Below are 21,501 nucleotides of genomic sequence, written 5' to 3'. Positions count from 1 at the left end.
TGCATAATAAATTTGATGAAATAAACTATATGAAAAAATGAATTGACATTTAAACTATTCTGTTTAGTGTCTAAAAAAACGAATGCTAATAAGTTTTAAATCACAAAATCACAGTAATTTCTTGCTTTATATAGCAGAGACCTAGTGATAAAAACCAAAATTCTAAACATATTTTGGGGAAGATTGCTAGTTTCAAGTACCTGAGTGTGGTATGTATTCTCAGCTCCTCTCAGTGGCTCTCCACCTTGGCTGCACATTGAAGTCAGAAGGGAAACTTGAAAAATGCTGATGCCTGGGCCTCACTTCCAGTGTGAGTGTGAGTGTGTGTGTGTGTGTGTGCGTGCGCACATATGTACTAGGATGTACATATAGTGTGCTGACTTTTACCAGATTTAATGGCCTGGGGTGTGCCTGGGTGTCAGCATTTTTATTTATTTTCAATCCTCACCTGAGGATACTTTTTCCGTTGCTTTTCAGAGAGAGGTGAAGGGAGAGAGAGAAACGTCAATGTGAGAGAGAGACATGGACGGGTTGCCTCCCGCACGGGCCCCAACCGGGGCCAAGGATCAAGCCTGAAACCCAGATACGTGCCCTTGGCCGGAATCGAACCCGGATCCTTCAGTCCTCTGGCCGATGCTCTAACCACTTGGCCCACCGCCTGGGGCAGTATCAGCATTTTTACAAACTCCCAGGAGACCCTAATGTGCATCCAGTGTTAAGAGCCACTGTCTTTATTGCAGTAATTCCTTTATTATAGTTGGTGATGTTTTATAGGTGCGTCTCTGTTTTAACATTTTGACTTGAGAGTGGCACTGCTCCGCGGAAGGCAGCTCATTTCAGCCGCTACGTAACTGCGTGCTGACCTTTACCTGAAAGTCTTTCTGCTGTGGGAGCGGCTGCCGTGCAGGTCACCCTTTTCCGCCTGCAGCATCGCAGTGCTGAGTGCGGGATCCAGGTTTTAAACCTCCCCACAGACCCCTTTAAACTGCGCCGAGCCTGCAGGGTACTGCAGGGCCTTGGCTAATTCAGTGCTTTCATCTGATTGACGTGGGAGGATCACCGGCCGCCCAGGGAGGCCCTGGCATTATTAATTCCTTTCCGGACGTCCTCTGTGTCTGCCCAGAGGCCTCAGCATGGGCCACGTTGTGAAAGTCATGAAATTAGAGAAATATTCTGCACTGGCTGCTCATCCTGACATTTGGAGAAACAAATCCCAGCAGTGCTGGGGCTTCTCCCTGGAACAGTGGGCACCGAGCACCTTTTTGTGTGTTTCTTGGTAGAATTTGCAGTGGGCCTACTGTGCACTGTGGGTGGGAAGGGTTACTGACCATGTCTGGGCCGTAGCTGCTGGAAGCCACCCACAATCTTTGCAGTCATTTGGGGTGCATGTGTGAGTGTGTTTGTGTGAGTGTGTGTGTGGTAGTGTGTTTGTGGTAGTGTGTTTGTGTGAGCGTGTGAAAGTGTGAGAGTGTATGTGTGAGTGGTAGTGTTTGTGTGAGTGTGTGTTGTACTGTGTGTGAGTGTTTGAGTGTGTGTGAGAATGTGTGTGTGAGTGTGTATGCACGTACAAAGTAGGATGTACATACAATATTGTTTTTGTATTTCAAACTTGAATATCATTTATATTTATATTTCTTAAATATGATTTTATTGATTTTATAGAGAGAGGAAGGGAGAGGGAGAGAGAGAAACATGGATCAGCTGCCTCCAGCATACCCCCTACTGGGGATTGAGCCCGAAACCTGGGCATGTGCCCTGCCTGACCCTGCATGGAACCGGCGACCTCTTGGTCCATGGGATGACACTCAACCAACTGAGCCTAAGGGCCTGGCTGAAGCTCATTTTTAAAATGTTTGTGAAATCTGTGAGGAAAATGTTTACATTAGTGATTCTCAAGCTTTTGTAGGTATATCGGGGTCAGCTCAGGATAGGGTTCAAAGCCTGAGAGGCCCCGATTTACACAGATTTCCCACAGCGCCCCCTTTTTTAGAGGCCCTGATACAGATAACAAACAAGGCCATTGGTGGTTCTGTATAGAAATAAATGAATATTTTACCGTTAGTGGAAGTTGCAGTTTTGAGACTTCAGAGGCCCGTGCATCACTCTGCTCTATTTTTGGAAGTCGTGGAGGAAGTATTTCAGCCTGTTACTGCCTGTGGAGTGAGGAATTTCTCAGTGTTTGACTGACCACCTGCTGCTAATTTATTCCCTCTGAGCTCCTCAAGCCATTAGAAGAATCACCCAACAGTTTGAAATCGAAATGATGTCTGACTATAAAATGCCGGCTATCTGTCGTAAAAATATTACACACCATTAAAAACTATAATTGCTACCCCCTTACGTTCAAACATTTCAGAATCACAGGATCCTTATAAAACGGGGGGCATCCGAGGTCCAAGCCTTGCGCCTTGGAGAGCCTGCCTTCTGCTTTGAGCCCTTTCATGGTCCCGCAGTTTCACCCCACTCCCCGCCCTCTCCTTTCTCTCCAACTCCGGCCACTCCTGACGTTTTCGTGATGCTGGCTGTGGCTTGCTGCTGACGGACCTACCCAGTGAAGGTTTTGTATTTACTTGTCCCCGGGCTGGATTCCGCCCTCTGTCTGCCCATCCTGTCCTGCTTCCTCTCTGAGCTCTGCAGCCGTCCCTCCCCACGCCCTTGTACACGCACAGCAGGCTGATGGGGCCCGGAGACTCCTGCTGCGGAGCCCTCTTTGGGTAAATGTCACCGCTCTTAACAAAGAAGAACTCGGCTAAATAGCAGCTCCGGGAACAGCTTAGATTGCGTCTCAAACATTTTATCCTACAGTGTGAGAGTGTGTGTTTGCTGCATGGGTCTGAAGGCCCCGGGGAGTTGGTGTGGGGGTTTTAATGCGTCACTTAGGGCTCTCCTTGGGGTGAAGGTGAGCAGAGAGTGGCTAATGGGGATGAGAGATCTGGAGGCTGCGCCCTCCGCGCTCCCCCCCCCCAGGCTTGCAGGGGCTGGGGGCTGAGACACATCCCTGGGAAGAGATACTCACCTATAAAGACTCTGTGGCCTTGCAGCTGGAGGGGGGCTCAGAGACCCGCCTGCTGTCTTTCCGTTGGGAACTATTCCGGCTGGTTCAGCTCTGTGAGCACAGCCAGGGCTCAGGTGCTATTTTAGAGTCGTCTTTATTTTAGAGGCCTATTTCTGGATGTCAGGATCACCCTATGGAGCAGTGCTTCTCTCCTCAGCTCGCGGGACCTGGCACAGGGCACGTGCCTTCTCAGGTCCACCCCACTGTCGCTGGCCCACCCCCTCTGGTGCGGAGGAAACACCCGAGACTATTCCCACGGGGCATCCGCCCCGCAAGAAGGTCCATGACCATGGGTCAGCCGCCTCTTTTCTTAAGTTGTGCTTTACTTGGGGACCCTGGGGACTCTGAAAGTGCTTAGCTCATCTCTGTATAATTCTGCTCATTTGGAACATGATTATTTGAGGAGAACTTGGAAGATGCCTTCTCATGATGCTTTTCCTCCCTATTCTCAAGTCGTGTGGCTCAGCCTCACCTCGGGACCGTCCAAAGGAAGGTGCCCCAGGCAACTGGGGAAAGCCTTCTAGCTTCCAAGAACAATGTCCAAACTTAGGCCTGCTGTCTTCCATCCTTCTCTGGCCTCTTCTGTGTCCCCTCCAGTGTCCCCTCCAGTCTCCCTCCCCTTCCTCCTGCACACTGCCCCCTGCTGACACCCACAGACCGCAGCCTGGCTCTGCCCAAGAGGACACGCGGCCCAGTGGGTGAGAGCATGGACTCGGCCGACGGGTTCCCGGGCGCCAGTGCTGGCCCTGCCACTCCCAGCTGTGCACCACTGAGCGAATTCCTGGGCCCCTCTGGGCCCCAGTTTCCTCATCTGTAAAAGAGTTAAAATAATAGTCCTTCCACGCTTAGCACAAATTGCTATTATTTCCTAAGTATACTCTTCCAACAGTTTTACTGAGATGTAATTTATAGACATAAAGGCCGCCTGTTTAAAGTATAAATTTGAGGTTTTTAATGTTTACAGAGTTGTGCAACCACCATATTCTAGCTTTTGAACACCCCCAAGTAAACGGCGGATGCCTTGCCTGTTCCATTCGGCCCTGCAGCTAGCAGTTCGGGCTGTGTGCCCCGGGACCTGGCCCATTTTCCCGCTAGCCTGTGGCTCAGTAAACCCTGTCTTCCAGAAAAGCTTTTGGCCGTGAAACTTGCTACTTAACAGTAACATCCTGCAAAATTGTCGTGCACGATTGTAACTGGGAAACTGATGTGGCTGCAATGACTGTTCAGGACGTGCGTCGCCTCCAGAACCCCTGAGTTGCCCTCCCGTTTCACCCCCGCCTCCTTCCTCTGCCTCCAATTGGCCCTTACAAACTCTTTGGGGTTCCCCATCCTACAAGTTTGTCATTTCAAGGATGTTATATAAAAGGAATGGTAATCTATGGGAGGTGATAATCTGTGTGACCTTTTGGGAGTAGATTTTTTTCCTCGGCAGTTCTGTGGCTTCACCCCAGTTGCCGCGCGCCTCAGTGGTTGGTCCCTTTATTATGGGGTGGTAGACCACATGTGGGTGCACCATGCTTTGTGGAAACATTCCCTTTCAAAGGAGAGCTGGGTGTACCCAGTTTTGAGCTGTTACGACTAAAGCTGCTGTTAGCGTCGTGTGCAGGTTCTTTTGTGAACATGAATCTTCACTTCTTTGGGGGTAAGTGCCCCAGAGTGGAATTGCTGGGCTGTGTGGGAGTTGTGTGTTTGGTTTTATCGGAACCTGCCGAGCCTTTCTGAATGGCTCTATTACTTTACGCATCCATGCAACAAGGCCTGCATGGTCCAGGTTTTATTTTATATTTTTTATTTTATATTTTATATTTTATATTTTATTTTCTTGCATCCTCAGTGTTGGTATTGCCACTGTGTTTCAGTTCAGCCGTTCTGATAAGTGAGTGTGGTTTTACTTTGCGTCCCGGCCACGGTCCACGGTCTGGCCTCTTTCCTGTGTCTCTTCCACCCGCAGGTCCCCTGTAGTGAAATGCCTGTTCAGATCTCTCGCTCATTTTCTGTTCGGCTTGTTCATTTTGTACTGTTGATGGCTGAGTGTTCTTTAGACGTTTTAGATTCTAGTTCTCCAGGTACATGATTTGGACGCATTTTCTCCTAATTTGTGCTTGTCTTTCATCCATTTCACAGGGACGCTTGTAGAACAAACATTTTTAATTTCGATAAGGTTCAGTTTGTCTGTTTTTATCTTTCACATGTTGTGGTTTGGGTGTCAGGTCTGAGACCTTTTGCTTACCTTTAGATGCTAGAGATATTCAGGATAAAACTAGGCTCAAAAAATGAGTTGCAAAATGTTTCTTTCTTTTTTTAAAATTGTGTAAAACTGATGTGAATTCTTTTAAGTTTTTGATAAAATTCTCCAGTGAAATTATTTGGGTCTAGAGATTTCTCTTTCAGGACCTTTTTTTTTTTAATTCCTCACCCCAGGATATGTTCCCATTGACTCGAGGGAGAGAGGGAGGGAAAGAGGGAGAGAGAGAGAAACGCCGATGAGAGAGAAACATCAATCGGTTGTCTACCCCAAGCACCCCTTCCGGGAATCAAACTAGCAACCTGGGTATGTGCCCTGACTGGAATCAAACCTGAGACCTTTTGGTGTAGGGGACGACGCTCCAACCCACTGAGCCACATTGGCCAGGGCTTCAGGAACTTTTAATTCCAAATTTAATTTCTCTAATGGGATATAGGACTCTTCAGGCTGTCTACCTTTTTAGGTCTTGTTAGAGGTTTGTCAGTTGTATTTTTCCCTTGAATAATCAGCTTTTTGATCCATTGATTTTCTGTATTGTTTCTCTTTTTCAATTTTATTGATTCTGCTTTATTATTTTTCTCCTTCCGCTTGCTTTGGGTTTATTTTAATCCTGATTTTTCTTTTTTTTCTTTTTTTGAGGTAGGAAGTAAGGTTATTGATTTGAGGCTTTTCCTGTTTTCTGATGTGTTTAGTGCTATAAATTTTCCTCTCAGTACTGCTTTAGCTGTGCCCACATATTTTGATATATTGTATTTTCACTTTCATTCAATTTAGGTAGTATTTAATTTCCTTTCAGACTTTCTCTTTGACTCCTGGCTTCTTTAAAACCTTTTTTACTTTACAGATGTTTGAAGATTTTTCTGTTGTCTTTTTGTTACTGATTTCTAGTGTGATTCCCTTGTGGCCAGAGGATATATTCTATATGAATTTGGTTCTTTTAGCTGAGTTGAGGTTTGTTTTTAGGCCAGGAACAAATAATTGCAAGAGAGTAAATGCAAAAGCATATATGAGAATCTAGTTGTCTTTTATTGTGCCGGACATTGAAGAAATTTGAAATAAAAATGTGAAATAGTGCCACACTCTTGTCAGTGATTTTTTTTTTTTTTTTTTTTGGGAAATATACTTATCTTTCAAGAACATGTATGTGTATTCCTGAGAAGTTCCATGCACTAAAATAACAGAAGTTATGGGGGAAATAGTGTTAGGGGGCAGATCACCCAAAACATAGGGGCACTAAAAACAAATACTACTCCTAGTAACCTCTATCGATTTGCTATTTTGATAAAAAGGGCGAGGCCTCTGAGTTTGTTGCCTGCACATGCAGCTTGTCTCCCTGGTGCCTGTCCTGGGAAGTGAAGTGGTCCCCAAGACCCCTAAACCAGGCACTGCCTGCCCGACACTCAGGAAGGAGCGTCTTTAATTTTAGGGCAGTTCAGGCTCACTTTTTAATAGATAAAGATTGTCTATCATCACATTATAACATTAACGTGCTAGGAGAAATCATGTGTAAATGATACCACTTTCATGTTATACCAATATCAGCTTTCTGTTTATCAACCACAAATGCCATGATCTGGGTAGAAGAAATAAGAGCGTTAGCAAAACTGACTGTGCTGTATATTTTTCGTATTGTTTACTACCGATCTCCCTTAACTAGAATGTAAACTACATGGAGATGTGATTTAAAAAATTTTTAGTTACATCTGTATTTCCATCTCATAAATGGGGTGCCATTTCACAAATATTTGTTGAATGAAAGAACAGATAATTAAATCAATATTTAGTTCTGGCCGGTGTGCTCAGTGGTTAGAGCATCTGCCAGCCCACCGAAGGGTCCCGGGTTCAATTTCCAGTCAAGGGCACGTATCTGGGTTGCGGGTTTGGTACCTGGCACAGATCAGAGTGCGTGTGGGAGGCAACCAATCTATGAGTCTCTCTCACATTGATGTTTCTCTCTCCTCCCTCCTTCCCTCTCTCTCTCTCTCTCTCTCTCAAAAAGCAGTGTAAAAAATATCCTCAGGTGAGAATTAACAGCAATAAAACAATCAATATTTAGGTTTCTCTGGAATTCTGAAATTATTAAAAATGTGAACACCTGTTTTGTTGTGTGTTTTTAATTGAACAACTTCTTTGGCTTAATCTCTCACATTTAAGACTAACCTGATTTATGTGTGTTATTTAGGAGGACAACAGAAGATGTGTTTTGAATGATGCTCAATATTCAACATTCTGTGAAAAGATGCAATTTCATTCTGTGACAATATGTTTTAATAAAAGCTGATGTGTCTGCTGAGCTTTGGTGCCGGGGACTGTGCTCAGCGCTTTGAGCACAGTAGCTGGTTTAACCCTGACAGCTCCAGGGTGGTGGTTCCCAAAGCGTGTTCTGAGGACGTTTTCTGGTTCCTGAACCAAGAGCCTTTGCGGGGCTCTGAGAGTCGGGCGCCGTTACCGCGGCGCTAGGAAGCGTTTGCTTTTCCCGTGCTGAGACCTCGCTGCTGGTACCGAGCAGTCCCGAGGAAACTCCTGGGCCTCAGGCAGGTGTGGCGCTGGCGGCAGCGCGGAGCTCGCTCCCTCGCCGTGGTCTTTCCTGCCACACGCCGTGATGAAAATAAATCCAGTTCCTGAGAATATTCTTGATGAGGTAGCGAAACTAATTAATTTTACTAAATCTTGGCTCTGATGTCTGCCTTTCTACTCTGCATTGAAAATGAGAGTCACACCCCCCCTCTGCCGCCGGGTACCGCGTGTGGCGACCACGTCCTGTGAGGTGCTGGCGCTGTGAGCCGCACGGCTGCTTTTTCCACGGCACCCATTCGAACCTGAAGTAGCAATTCATAGACACACTTGGCTGTCAGAGTTGGGGATTTGGTGGCATTTTCTTGAAAATGATTAATGTTGCATCACCAAAAACAATGGACAATATTTGTTACTAATAATAAATACCAAGCTCTTAAGCAAAAATTGGAATTCGGGAAATCTGTGTGCCACCACGAGCCTGGCAGCACCCCGCTATTGTGAAGGACTTTCTGGTGGGGTGGGTGGAGGTATGAACATGTGGTGTTTTTATATTGCCTAGTGAAGTGTGCCCACGCCTGGGAGAGCTGCGCCAGTCAGTGGGCCTGCTGAGGCGAGTGTGTGTGAGCGCCGCTCAAAATGCAGGGGAGGCCAAGGATTTTAATGAAAGGAAGCACCAGAATTTCACCGATAGTTTCAGATCCACACTGCAGCTAATCTTCATGGAACTGCTGCTCAGTTTTGGTGCACTTTCAAGAAGATTCACAATGACCTGAAAATGCTGTTAAAATACACCTCCCTTTTGCAACATGTCTGTGGGAGGCTGGATTATTTTATATCCTTCAATCAAAACAGCACAATTGCAAGAGGTTAAATGCAAAAGCATATCTGGGAATCTAGATGTCTTTTGTTAAGCCAGACATTGAAGCCTAAATGAAGTGTCATAACTTTAATGTTATTATTTTTAAATGAATGAAGAGATATTTCAAGAGCCCTCAGTCTTTCCAATACGATGGAGAAAGATACAACTCACATAAGCAAGAAGTTTGGGGTTGTCAGTCATTTTTTGAAAAGCTATAAAGGGTCTTAAGACCAGAAGGCCCGAGAACCGCCGCTCTGAGGGAGCCCGTCCTGCCGTTTTGTCGGTTGGGAAACCCGAGCGCCGGAAGCGGAGTTGCCTGCCCGGCCCACACCGCTCCTGCAGGAGGAGCTGGGACTCGAACCCAGGCAGCCCCGCTAAGCTGCCGTGACACCCGGGACTTCTGGAGCAGACGTCACGGTTTGTAGCCTTGCTGAAATCCATAGGCCTTCTCTCCATGAATGTAGATATCCCTAAGAGGTGCTTTTCAGGTGTCCTTTCCTTGGTCTGGAATGAGAGCCCCTATTTCTGCATCAGTGCCTGTGACATAAACTCATCAGTAAGCATCTGGGCAGGGAAAGGTCAACCACACCCCAGCGTGGCTTCCTGGATGTTTTGGCCTTTTATTTCATCTGAGTTGGATTTTCAGGATTATTTGAAAGAATATTTGAAAGAAACATTGAACCATGTTCAAGAGAAATGTTGGTTGTTTATACTTCAGTTGGTCATGTTTTTTCACTGCAAACCGTAGAAGAGACAATTTAGTGTGACTCTGGTTTGAAATAAACTTTTGGAGAGCCGGGAGCGCATTTCAGTTTGGAGGAACAGGGGAATTGCTTCTATTCCCTCGCCTCTTATTAATTTAAGTGCGGGAGCCGATTAGCATGGCACAGGATCAAACCAGTCCATAAACGCAGACGTTCACTCCCACCGTCGGCTCACCGCAGACTAATCTCAGGGAGAGCAGGACGGCTTCTTAGGGGAAAACGCTGGCGGGGTAGCTTCACCCCAGGAGTTCCCTTAAACAGGCTCCTAATTTGCATTGATCTCAGAGAAAACAGAGGTAAATGTCTGAAGTCCCCACTGCATGCTGCTCCCAGGGCTGTGTGACAGAAATCTCGGGAACCCTCCCTGCTTTGCCCGTTGTCACGTGCTTGGATCCAAATACCCAGGATATACTGCAGACGAACTACTCTGCTCAGAGAAAATCCTACGCAAATGAGGGCTTTAGAGTGAGATCTGGGAATATGCTAAGCAAGCTCTGTTCTGCTTTCTCCCTTCTGATGGTGGTGCCTCCAGAAAACACTGGGACACAGCCCTGCGAGTGGGCAAGCCGCCTGCCTGTCACTCGCTGGCACTGTGTGTGCTTAGGCATCCTGGCCCCTGTCTCCCCACGCTGTGCCCCGACCGGGCTTCGCGGTCCTGGAACCCACCATGCCATTCCTCACCCTCAGAGGGCTGCAGGTGCCAGGTGTTCCTGCAGCACCGCTCACCTTTCACGGACAGACAGACAGATGGCCACACACGTGCACTCCTGAGTAGGAGTGGAGAAGTGCGCTTCTCTAAAAAATTCCCATTTGTTGTAAAGGGCGGATGGCTCTTTAACAAGCCTTCCAGAGCCTTTGTAGAGCTGAGGCAGCACCCGTGTCCCTGAGCCTCACGATTCCCGGAGACCTCGGAGCCTCAGCCCCCAGGACACCTGGTCCATGCGTGTCCCTGGGCTCCCCGGGCACTGGGGCCCCTTCAGCACCACCCTAGCTGCCACATGGGCACCTTTGCCACAGAAGCCCCGCGGCCATGAACCCCATCGAAGGTCCTGTCAGACAGCGGCTCCTGGCATTGCCCTTGGCTTGTGGGCTGGTCCCTCCCCTCCTGGACTTTGGCTGCTCAGGGCAGGGACCACTGTGTCTTCAGTGCTCAGCAGCCAGAAGACACTTGGTGAAGGCTGCAGGAATGATGCAGAGCCTCTGTAACTGTGGGGCAGGAGGGACCATGTGCTTCGCAGTGCGCCTCCTCTGCTGGGTGGAGCCCTGAACACGGAGAAGGCAGCGAGGGCCCCCTGGGTGGAGCCCTGAACATGGAGAAGGCAGCGAGGGCCTCCTGGGTGGAGCCCTGAACATGGAGAAGGCAGCGAGGGCCCCCTGGGTGGAGCCCTGAACATGGAGAAGGCAGTGAGGGCCTGCTGGTGGAGCCCTGAACACGGAGAAGGCAGCAAGGGCCCCCTGGGTGGAGCCCTGAACATGGAGAAGGCAGCGAGGGCCCCCTGGGTGGAGCCTTGAACATGGAGAAGGCAGTGAGGGCCCCCTGGGTGGAGCCCTGAACACGGAGAAGGCAGCGAGGGCTTCCTGGGTGAAGCCCTGAACATGGAGAAGGCAGTGAGGGCCCCCTGGGTGGAGCCCTGAACACGGAGAAGGCAGCGAGGGCTTCCTGGGTGAAGCCCTGAACATGGAGAAGGCAGCGAGGGCCTGCTGGTGGAGCCCTGAACATGGAGAAGGCAGCGAGGGCCTGCTGGGTGGAGCCTTGAACATGGAGAAGGCAGCGAGGGCCCCCTGGGTGGAGCCCTGAACATGGAGAAGGCAGCGAGGGCCTCCTGGGTGGAGCCCTGAACATGGAGAAGGCAGCGAGGGCCCCCTGGGTGGAGCCCTGAACATGGAGAAGGCAGTGAGGGCCTGCTTGTGGAGCCCTGAACACGGAGAAGGCAGCAAGGGCCTCCTGGGTGGAGCCCTGATCATGGAGAAGGCAGCGAGGGCCTGCTGGTGGAGCCCTGAACACGGAGAAGGCAGCGAGGGCCCCCTGGGTGGAGCCCTGATCATGGAGAAGGCAGCGAGGGCCTCCTGGGTGGAGCCCTGATCATGGAGAAGGCAGCGAGGGCCTGCTGGTGGAGCCCTGAACACGGAGAAGGCAGCGAGGGCCTCCTGGGTGGAGCCCTGATCATGGAGAAGGCAGCGAGGGCCTCCTGGGTGGAGCCCTGATCATGGAGAAGGCAGCGAGGGCCTGCTGGTGGAGCCCTGATCATGGAGAAGGCAGCGAGGGCCTCCTGGGTGGAGCCCTGATCATGGAGAAGGCAGCGAGGGCCCCCTGGGTGGAGCCCTGAACACGGAGAAGGCAGCAAGGGCCTCCTGGGTGGAGCCCTGATCATGGAGAAGGCAGCGAGGGCCTCCTGGGTGGAGCCCTGATCATGGAGAAGGCAGCGAGGGCCTGCTGGTGGAGCCCTGAACACGGAGAAGGCAGCGAGGGCCTCCTGGGTGGAGCCCTGATCATGGAGAAGGCAGCGAGGGCCTGCTGGTGGAGCCCTGAACACGGAGAAGGCAGCGAGGGCCTCCTGGGTGGAGCCCTGAACATGGAGAAGGCAGCGAGGGCCTCCCGGGTGGTCAGAGAGCTGCTGCGCGGTGGAGACGCTTACTGTTACTCCCCCAGCCATGCCTCTCAGCAGGCTTGAGAGAGTGAACAGCACAGAAACCCTGTTCCTATGTTTGTAGCCATAACAGCTGGGTTGGTTTTTATTGTTTGAAATCACAGATATATCTATATATACACATACATACATAGACAGACAGGTGGGTGGGAGAAAGCAGGTTTATAGTTATAATACAAATAAGTAATACAATAATTAATAAATGGTAATACAAGAATGAACTCTGTTTTGCGTACTCACAACTGTAAACCTACTGTTGCCAACCCATATATATACACACGTGTGTGTGTGTGTGTGTATATATATATATTTGCTCGATTGTAACCACCTTTCACCCTGAAATTTCTGACACTCGTTTATTTTTATAAGGTAGGAGTGGAAATATATAAAGTGACATACAGAGAAGTTGGCTACTTTTTTTAGATCCACAAAATGTGGTGGTGCATCCTACTGTGCTTGAAGGCCTGTCACTGGAAAATTTTTATAAATGTTTCTGATAAGCTAGGAGAATGCAGCCTGAGAATTAGCCGTGAGGACAGAGCCCCCACCACGGCTCCCTCGCCGCCGCCTCCTCCCAACCTTAACCACCAAAGGGTCCACGTCCGTGGTTAGAGAAAGTGCAGCGTGAGTCGGCAGGTCCCTGAGCGCCCAGAGGACTTTGTGCCGAGACAGTGACCTCACGGGCATCCTGCAGCTTTGATGTGCGACCTCCCTGTATGTGAATATTTAACTGGACAGCATACCTCATCATATGTTTAAATTTTATCTCAGAAGCACATTTGAAATATGCCGCTATTTTCTTTAAAAAGATTAGTATCCCCCTGAGGGAAAGAGCAGCGCTGGCTGTGAGGTTAAGTCCCGGCGGCCGTGGGTGCCGTGATCATCGGTGCAGTGGGGTCTGCGCGGCGTGGCGTGTTCACCACCCAGGGACCTGTGCCGCCTTTTTGGGGGGTTGCTCACAAATCAGACATCATGATGCCCATGCTCTTGTTTCTCCCTGGGGTTTGAAAAATGAAACTTTGCATTAGTGGTAAATTCACAAGCTTGTGGCATGAAAATGTTTCAATTTGGTATAAAAGAAGTTCTGAAAGGAAGATTAGGGGTTTAAACCAAAAGATTAGTTGCCCTGGGAAGTTGAGCTGTGGAAGCCGATTCCGTCAGAGGAGGCCCCCCCAGCCCACTGCCGCGGTCCTGCTGCTGTGCCTGCGTCTCGCCAGCGGCCTGCCAGCGGGGTGGTAAATCTCATCATCACCGGTCTAGAGCCCATGGGGTTCCTCTGCTTTAGACACCCTCGTCTGTGGTCCCGTGGAGTCCTCTGCTCAGCGGACGTGGATTATTATTTTTATTCACAGTTGCTATAAGTGGAGGAGAAGTGGGAGCCAGTGCACAAACTACAGTGCCCAGCCGAGTGCCCGTTGGCAGAGTCACAGACTAGGTGGGCCTGACGTTCATGGCATCTGGTGGTTAATTCCTGCCCCTTCTGCCATGAATGAGTTTCTGGTGGTAGAGCCTCCGGTTTCCACTGTGAGCAGATGTTAACCCCATGGCAGTCCACTCCTGGTGGTGGGAAGCCTGTTCCCACGGGACGTGGCCCCACCTCACAGCGTCTAACCCCCAGCTTCCCCGCGCTGGTGGCTCTTCTGGATGAGCACAGATGATCTTCACAGTGGACAGGAGAGTAAATGCGTTCACGTTATACCCGAAAACCGCAGGAGTCCACTTGGGAAAGTGACTGCTGCATTATAAAATTATGATGTTGTCTGGAGAGAGCATTAAGTCCGTCCCTCTCCTCTGGGCGGACCTTAAATCTGTGTTACCCAGACAGACGGGCCTATCTCTCTTCACTAATGATTCATGTTCTCTTTAAAAGTATGTGAAAATGGAAATGTCAGGTTTCCTTAGTAATTCATCCCAGGGTCGCCTTGTGATGATCATTGTGAGAACACAGCAGCTCGTCTCTGCTCATTTTCCTGAGGAAGGGAGATCTTTTAGTTATGATGGGGGAAACAAGTGGGCACGTGCAAATGCACAACGCACACACGTGAACACACACGTGTGCACACATGCACACACACAAATGTGTGCACACACACAGTGTGCACATGTACCCACATGCACACACATGCTCACACACACTACTTCAGAGAGCACCAGGTGGACCCAGCTGGCTTTTTCCCAGGCCAGAGTCTGATCCTCTTATCGCAGAGATAACTCAATCATTTTTGTCTTTATGGACCTTCACAGACTTTTTCTGTTCCACTTAAGGCACATAAAGATCACAGGCTTTCGTGGGGGTCTGTGCCAACCTGAATACTAATCCTTCTGTCTCTCTTGCTTTCTCCCGAGCTTTTGCGTGTTGCTACCTTTATACCTCCTTTAACTTCACGATCTGTGTATATGTCAGTGCTGGGCTCGGAAGGGTGACTGTGCTGTTCGACCGTGGTGTTCTGTGCATTGGCTAATCTACGTTAAAAGTCCTGCAGTAGTAATTTTCACGTAGACGCTTAAGATTCTGCCCTTCATCCTGGGATAAATGTTAGCTTCTGTGCTCGCCACAGCTCTGCAGCCGCTTGCCTCGCAAGGTGCTTTGCTTGCCTGCTGTATGGAGCTGCCTTTATGAAGAGTCCTCCTGCTGACAGCACCCAGTGTCGTTTCTGCACAGTCCAGGCATGTTTAGTAAGCTGTGAATTCTATGAAAAAAATGAAGTACGGCATCGTTGGCATTCAAAACCATCGCATCGAATATTAAATTGATGCTTTGTCCATTGCAAAACCAAATTCACATTCTCAAGTGTCTTCCTCGAAGTGCGTATTCTTCAAAAAGATGTATTTCTTGTGACTTATTCTTTAGGATGCTGGGACCGTAGGAGGTGGCATTTCTTTTCCTGTCATCAAGTACAGTGCAGGTGGCAGGACATTAATAAAACCTGTGGCTCCGCCAGCCGCAGGTACCAAAGCTGCGGCCACCGAGTTCAGCTTTATCAGTGGGCCTGGGTCCTGAGAGTGGGTGACTCGGCTGGAGTGCCCAGCAAACAGCGAAGCTGGACACACACGGCCGAGGACTGGAGCCTAGAAACGCACTCAGGACGCAGCTCGGGGCACGTGACGCGCAGCAGGAGCACAGCCTCTTGGGCCAGGGTGAGGGTTGGGTTCTACCTTCGAGGGACGCATTCCCGCCACAGCCCTCGCCCCTCACCGCGTCCGTTCCTGCGTGTGTGGGAGTGAGAGCTGGGTGACTCGTGGCCTCTGTGTGTTAATTCTCATCCCGGTTCCTTTTTAAAGCACGGAACGCTATAGGAGGACACTTCCCTTCAGAGCCCGGGGTTAGACCCTGTTGTGACTGTGGGAATAGAAGGCCTCCCTGTTGTGACTGTGGGAATAGAAGGCCTAGGCACTCCACAGGCTGGTATGGGCAGAGGTCGCCCGCTGTGCCCCTCTGATAAATGAGGATTAATCCTCCGTGGGAGCGGCCAGGACGAACTTGTCAGGTGCTTTCCGGCAGAGCTCTCCATGAGCCCTCCGTGTTTGAGGTGCCACCTGGTATCTAGGGTGTCGCACGTTTCAGAGAATCAAGGGCTGTCGTTTCTACTCTTTGAAACCAGGTCTGTTTGAACAGGTGATTCATTGACTGGATGAGGCTGTTTTCATGCACTTTATTCAGTTTTTCTTCTTCCTCTTTATTTAATATTTCAGATGACGTGGTGCCGTACTTTAAGACAGAGCCGGGCCTGCCGCAGACGCACCTGGAGGGGAACCGCCTGGTCCTCACCTGCCTGGCTGAGGGGAGCTGGCCTCTGGAGTTCAGGTGGCTCCGTGACGACAGAGAGCTCACCCCCTACTCCAGCGAATATAGGTAACTGCCCGCCTGTAACACGATCGCGTGTCAGGTAGATGTGCTTGGAAGAGCCACCTTGTTGGCCTCCGTAGTGCAGGGGGGAAATACTGAATTTCTGCTGCACCGAGGATTGAAGGAATAGATTGAGCACATACCTAGAACGGGACTTACTATTCTGATGTAGGTTGTATTTGCACCTTGGAGGTCTCATTGTATCTGTAAAACCAAGCCCGGTAGTGAAATTGCCAGACCAGAAAAGCTATTGTAGGAGAGGAACACAAACAACCGCTTCAACATGGAAACCTGCATTCTCTGGCCACAGCCCAACCCCAGTCAGGCTCCTGCCTGAGGAGCACATGTGCAGCTCCAAGGGGTCGAGGAAACTTCCTTGGCGAGCTGGCGGAGTTGGGGTGGGAGCGATGGGGCCCTGGAGGGTGGGTACCAGGAGGGCATCTGCATTCAGCAGCAAAGCTCGCCGCCAGGTGCTGGGTATGGGTCCAGGGGTGAGTGCTGTGCTGGGGGACTGAGTGCTAGGACAGAGACGGGGAATCCTGAGGTCAGGCTGTGACTGAGCTGTGGCCTCACCCGGGAAGCAGCAGCTCCAGCTCACAAGCCTCAGGGGTCTTTCCAGATTCATGTCTGTTTAACCTCCGTTTCCATGTGAGGGTTGTTGTGCCAGATGCTGCTGTTCTGGGGGGAGACAGAGGATTGGTGGCTCCCTAACAAGTCCAAAGAACCCCACACAGCGCAAACCAGCAATTCCATGCTCCTGTTCAAATGAAATAGGAAAGAGAATGGGCTTTCTGGAGAGTTTTGTTTTTTAATTTTTTACATGCTTTTTAAAAAAATTATTTTAGAGAGGGGGGAGGAGGAGAGAGAGAGACATCAATGAGTTGTGAACCTGAAACTGGGGTATTTGTCCTGACCTGAATCCAACGAGTGACCTTTCAGTGTGTGGGACAATGCTCCAGCCAACTGAGCACCCTGGCCAGGGCTCTGGAGATGTTTTAAATAGAGCAATGAGCTTCTCAACAAGGGGCATGGCCCACCACTCTGAGCCTCAGAGGTTCTAATAGGTTGACCCCTGAACCCCATTCTGTCTGTCTGCAGTTTGGTGTGTGTATGTGTAAAAAAAAGCAATTTAAAAGTATATGTGGATATACACACAGAATGGATTTCTTACTTGATCACCAGCATTTGATGACAGTACAAAAATGGCTTTCCAGCTCCTCTGACCAGTCATGGCCCCCACACAACACAGGCACTGGCAGCTCTGCCCCTCGGTGGAGGCAGGGCCACTCAGTCCTCTGCACTCTGTCAGAGTGCCTGCTGCTGGGAGCGATTTGTCATAGTGGTAAAGAGTTCGGTGACCTAGAGTGGACCTGGGTATGAATCCCCGCTCCCCACCAGTTAGCATGATGGAAGACCTCAGGCAGGGTGCCCTTGAGCCGCACCTTCAGCATCCGCAGAGGGCAGTCACACCTCACTGGTGCCATTGTCAGCTGGGAAAGGCTCTAAGGTGTGTCCATAGCATGTTGTCCAGCCACGGCTCTGTGTGAGTAAGTCCTGGGCGACATTGTGTGTTACTGTACTGCCTGCTGTCAGAGCAGATGGGCCTGCTCTGTCAGGAGGAGCATAAGGAATAGAGTGAACTTGGAAACGAGGACCCTGTATGAGCCAGGGGCTTTAACAGCAGACGACCTGAGTTCAGATACTTCTCTTCAGCTTCCTATCTGTGTGACTTTGGACAAGTTATCTAACCAGAGAGATCTCACTTTTCTCATTTGTAAAATGGGTATAACAAAGCCCACCTCAGAGGAGTCTTGTAAAAACCAGATGACAGCGTCGTGGTGCCCCAGGAAGAAAGGGATGACGTTATAAGGGATCCAGATTGTTCACCCTAATAAGAAGGAACGATTGGATAATCTGTAAGTGTCTCCACACTGGGTGTTGCACGGACAGTGGCAAATGGACGGTTTTCTAGATCCTCAGTTTCCACTTGCTCATTTTCTGAAATTGAGCTGCCTGAGAAGACGCCTGGGTGTAGGCACCTGCCAGTTCTCTTGTCCAACCTCTCGTGTCACGACAGAGGCCACCTCCCATCTGAGACTTCCTGCCCAACTCCACCTCGGGACACCAGACAAACACACAGTTCCAAATATCTGGCTTAACCACACAATATTGGGCCCTTTTAGACAAGCACAGAAGAGCTTCCTGCCTTTCATTCTATACATGTTTCTTGTAAGTGCAAAGTAAGACTCTAGAAGTGGGACATTGGACCAGTCTTGGAGCTTTTTCTCAGTTTCGATGTGCTGTGCAGTGGGCAGCCAGCGCCGTACCAGGCTCGGCTCACCACCTTACCCTCTCTACCCCGCCTGTCAGCAGAGAGGATGCTGAGCCTTGAGGATGTTCAGTGAGTGCAGGGCTGAGACGGCACCTGCAGGAAATGCCACAGGCGAGGGCGCCTGCTTCTTCAGGGGCAAGCCTGCGGCACTGCTCTGTGGCTCGTCGCTTACATACATTAGAATTGGAATACCCAAGATTTGTTTGAAATGTAAAACAAGTTGAAAATAGTCTTCTATGGCACACTCTGCCTGCGTTTCGCCTGACTCAGTTACAGATTCCAGGGAGGACAGGTAACAGGTTCCCTTTACACTGCAGATCCAGGTTCTGTCTTTTTACTTTTTAACCCTCACCCAAGGATATTTTTTCCATTGCTTTTCAGAGAGAGTGGAAGCAGGGGGAGAGGAAGAGAGAGAGAAACATCGATGTGAGATGTGAGAGAGAGACATTGATTGGTTGCCTTCCGCATGCCCAGGGCCGGGGCCGGGGCTGGGGTCGAGCCTGCAACTGAGATAAGTGCCCTTGACCGGAATCGAGTCCAGGACCCTTCAGTCGACTGGCTGACGTTCTAACCACTGAGCCAAGCTGGCCAGGGCCGTGTTCTGTCTTGATGTAGGAGGAACACACAGGACGGGAAGTTTGTGCCTCATGTGTCTTCAAACATTTGTGCAGAAGACAGTCTCATTAACGTTTGCAATGAAAGAATATTCGCTGTCTAGGCCCCTGTCCATTTTTACTACTTCATTGTGCTTCACTGTGGCCAGGCCCAGCCTCCTCTCTGCTTGTTTGTTTATTTCTCTCTCATAGTCATTTTATTTAAATGAACTGCATGCAGACTTGTGGTCAGACTTTCTCTTCCTTTTGATGTTAGTTTCTGTATAATTCTGTTCATTCTAGTACTAAATAGCTTTCCACTTAATGAAATGTAAAGTAATTAAAAAAAATCAGTCACTTCCATCTCATGGAGAAACACATTTCCTTTCTAAGTTCTAATGCTTAGTCAGTATTTTTCAAAATATGTAGCACATTTGTTGTGTTTTGATTAATAGCGAACATGTAACCCAGAAGAAAGTTTTTTAAAGGCACTTTGAGTCTTTTGGTCAAAGAAACATCTCTTTAAATTGTATTTATATGTATATTTTTATTTCAGAGAAGTATCATGGGAAATCAATGTGTATCTTTAAGGCATAAAAATCTGTTACATTAGAATAAATTTCTGTGGGGTAAATAGATTAACGCTCAGCTTCAAAGAGGTAAACAAACAACGAGAAAGTTGTACTGGCTGGTAATTCATTTTAAAAAATGGATACGGTGGGTGTCAAAGTCACTATGTTATTTAGATTCCACTGGATACATTTAAACAGTGGAGTATCAGTTTCGTTCTAGAACATACATAGCAACTGTTTAAACTTACAGCAAAATGATTTTGGTGTGAACTTAAATATACGGGAGGAGATGGACTCTGCATTGCTCTCTGCACCAGCGAGTGCACCTGTTAATTCAGTGCGCTCCGGCTAGTCCGCAGGAGACAGTGGGTTGTGCTGGAGCCAGACCGGGGGTGGCTCGTTACACACGGACCATTAGAACAAGCAGATGCTCCGCCACCACCTCACCGGGAGCTCGATAAGAAGAGATGGGTTTTCCTGAAGCAGAATGATTTGGGGCAGACGTGATAAATTATATTCTGTTCACCGAGGGCTTCAGACCCTGAGATGGGTTATCAGGGATCCATCGTGTTTTGTCATCATTTTTTTTCAAGCTATAAGACCTGTCTAAAAATCTCATGCTGTTTTTTTCAAATTACTCTTTCATCTCCTTACTGCCAATAAGCACCTTTAGCTGTCAGGCATTAACCTCCACGAGCCCGCTCCAAGTCTCAAATTGAAAGCACGGGACCTCGCAGAAATGGGAGCTGTTTCCTGCCTGAAATTGAATCCCTACCTCCCCACCCCCATGTTTGGTGTCCGTTATGGAAATGCTAACCCTATAAAAGAGAAAATAATATAAACTCACCCTTTGCAGCTTTAACAAAAAACACCAGCATTTTTGTGGCTGCTGTGTTACGGTTACGCTGCCCGATGCGTTGGGCACCTTTCAGATGCCGTGTGGTTCACACGCGGCTCAGTTGAATAAACCGCGCTGCGTGCCTGGGTGTCCCAGGCAGGTGCCTGCCTGTTTATATGTGTTTTCCCACCAGAAAACATTTATTCTAAATTATTTTCTGTTTCGGGGTAAAAAAATTATTTTGCAGTTATATTAAAAGTAAGTATCTCCAAGGCAAAAATCTTAATGCCATGTACAATACTCACTGTTACAAAGGAGGAAACCTTGGATGCTCTGAACTGCCGAAAATCTGAGTTTCCCACCATGGCCTGGCTCTGGGTCCAGACTCTGACAGTCCAGACGTAGGAATTCGATGGAAGTTTACTTTTTAAAAAAAAATTTCAGTAAAACATAGGAATTGTTCAGGGAAAAGTTACTTTTTCTTAAGTCTTGTAAAAAGACAAAAAATTTCACAGTATCAATAAAAATTATGAAATACCTGGAAATCAACTTCCTGTAGAACCTACATGAAGAAAAGTAGCAAATGTCACCAGTATAAGAGAATCCCAGCTGGGAGATCTAAACACGCCAAACATGTCCGTTCCCTGAAACTGCTGTCCAAGTTTAAACTGCTGTCCAAGTCCCTAATGGGACTGTTTTTAGGATAACTTGATTCATGAGATGGTCCCAAGGCTCCTGTAGAAATACAAACAGAAACAAATACCAACAAATTTTCAAAACACTAGGTGAATGATGGAGGAATTTCCTTCCCAGAAGCATAGTAGAATGCCACAGTAATTAAATAGCACGCTAGTGGCACAAAAATAAACAGAAATATTCCAGAAGGGAGTTCAAACGAGACCATCGCATTCGTAAATATCCATATAATCAAATGAGCGCTAGAACCATTGGTAAATAATTCAGGTATTTGGGAACAGTATTGAAGTGGACCCTCATTTTATACCAAACACCAAAATAAATTTCAGATACATTTAAGAGTTAAATTGAAAAATAAAATATAAGAAAAACAAAGGTTAATGATCTCTAAATATACGAAGACAAACTATAAAAGACATTGCAAAAATTAACCAAAAATAGATTACAATCATATCCAATTTTATGTTTTGCTCAAATCATCCTTACAAATTAAAAGGCAACTAATAAACCAGAAAAATATTTGCAACGAGTCAGA

The 21,501-nt window shown here is 48.5% G+C and overlaps 1 protein-coding gene across 1 annotated transcript in view; it reads left to right on the top strand.

Annotated features, from left to right (window-relative positions):
- Nucleotides 1-21,501, top strand: part of SDK1 (sidekick cell adhesion molecule 1) — a gene marked incomplete at its 5' end in the record, with an annotated part of 555,106 nt that overhangs the window by 212,924 nt on the left and 320,681 nt on the right. Inside the window, one exon of the mRNA XM_081133971.1 lies at nucleotides 15,782-15,941. Coding sequence (XP_080990097.1) covers nucleotides 15,782-15,941 — 160 coding nt within the window. The remainder of the gene's footprint in view (nucleotides 1-15,781; nucleotides 15,942-21,501) is intronic.

This window comes from Miniopterus schreibersii (genome assembly GCF_964146895.1).
Source record: "Miniopterus schreibersii genome assembly, chromosome: 4".
Lineage (NCBI taxonomy): Eukaryota > Metazoa > Chordata > Mammalia > Chiroptera > Miniopteridae > Miniopterus > Miniopterus schreibersii.
This window is presented reverse-complemented; position numbering and strand designations above follow the sequence as displayed.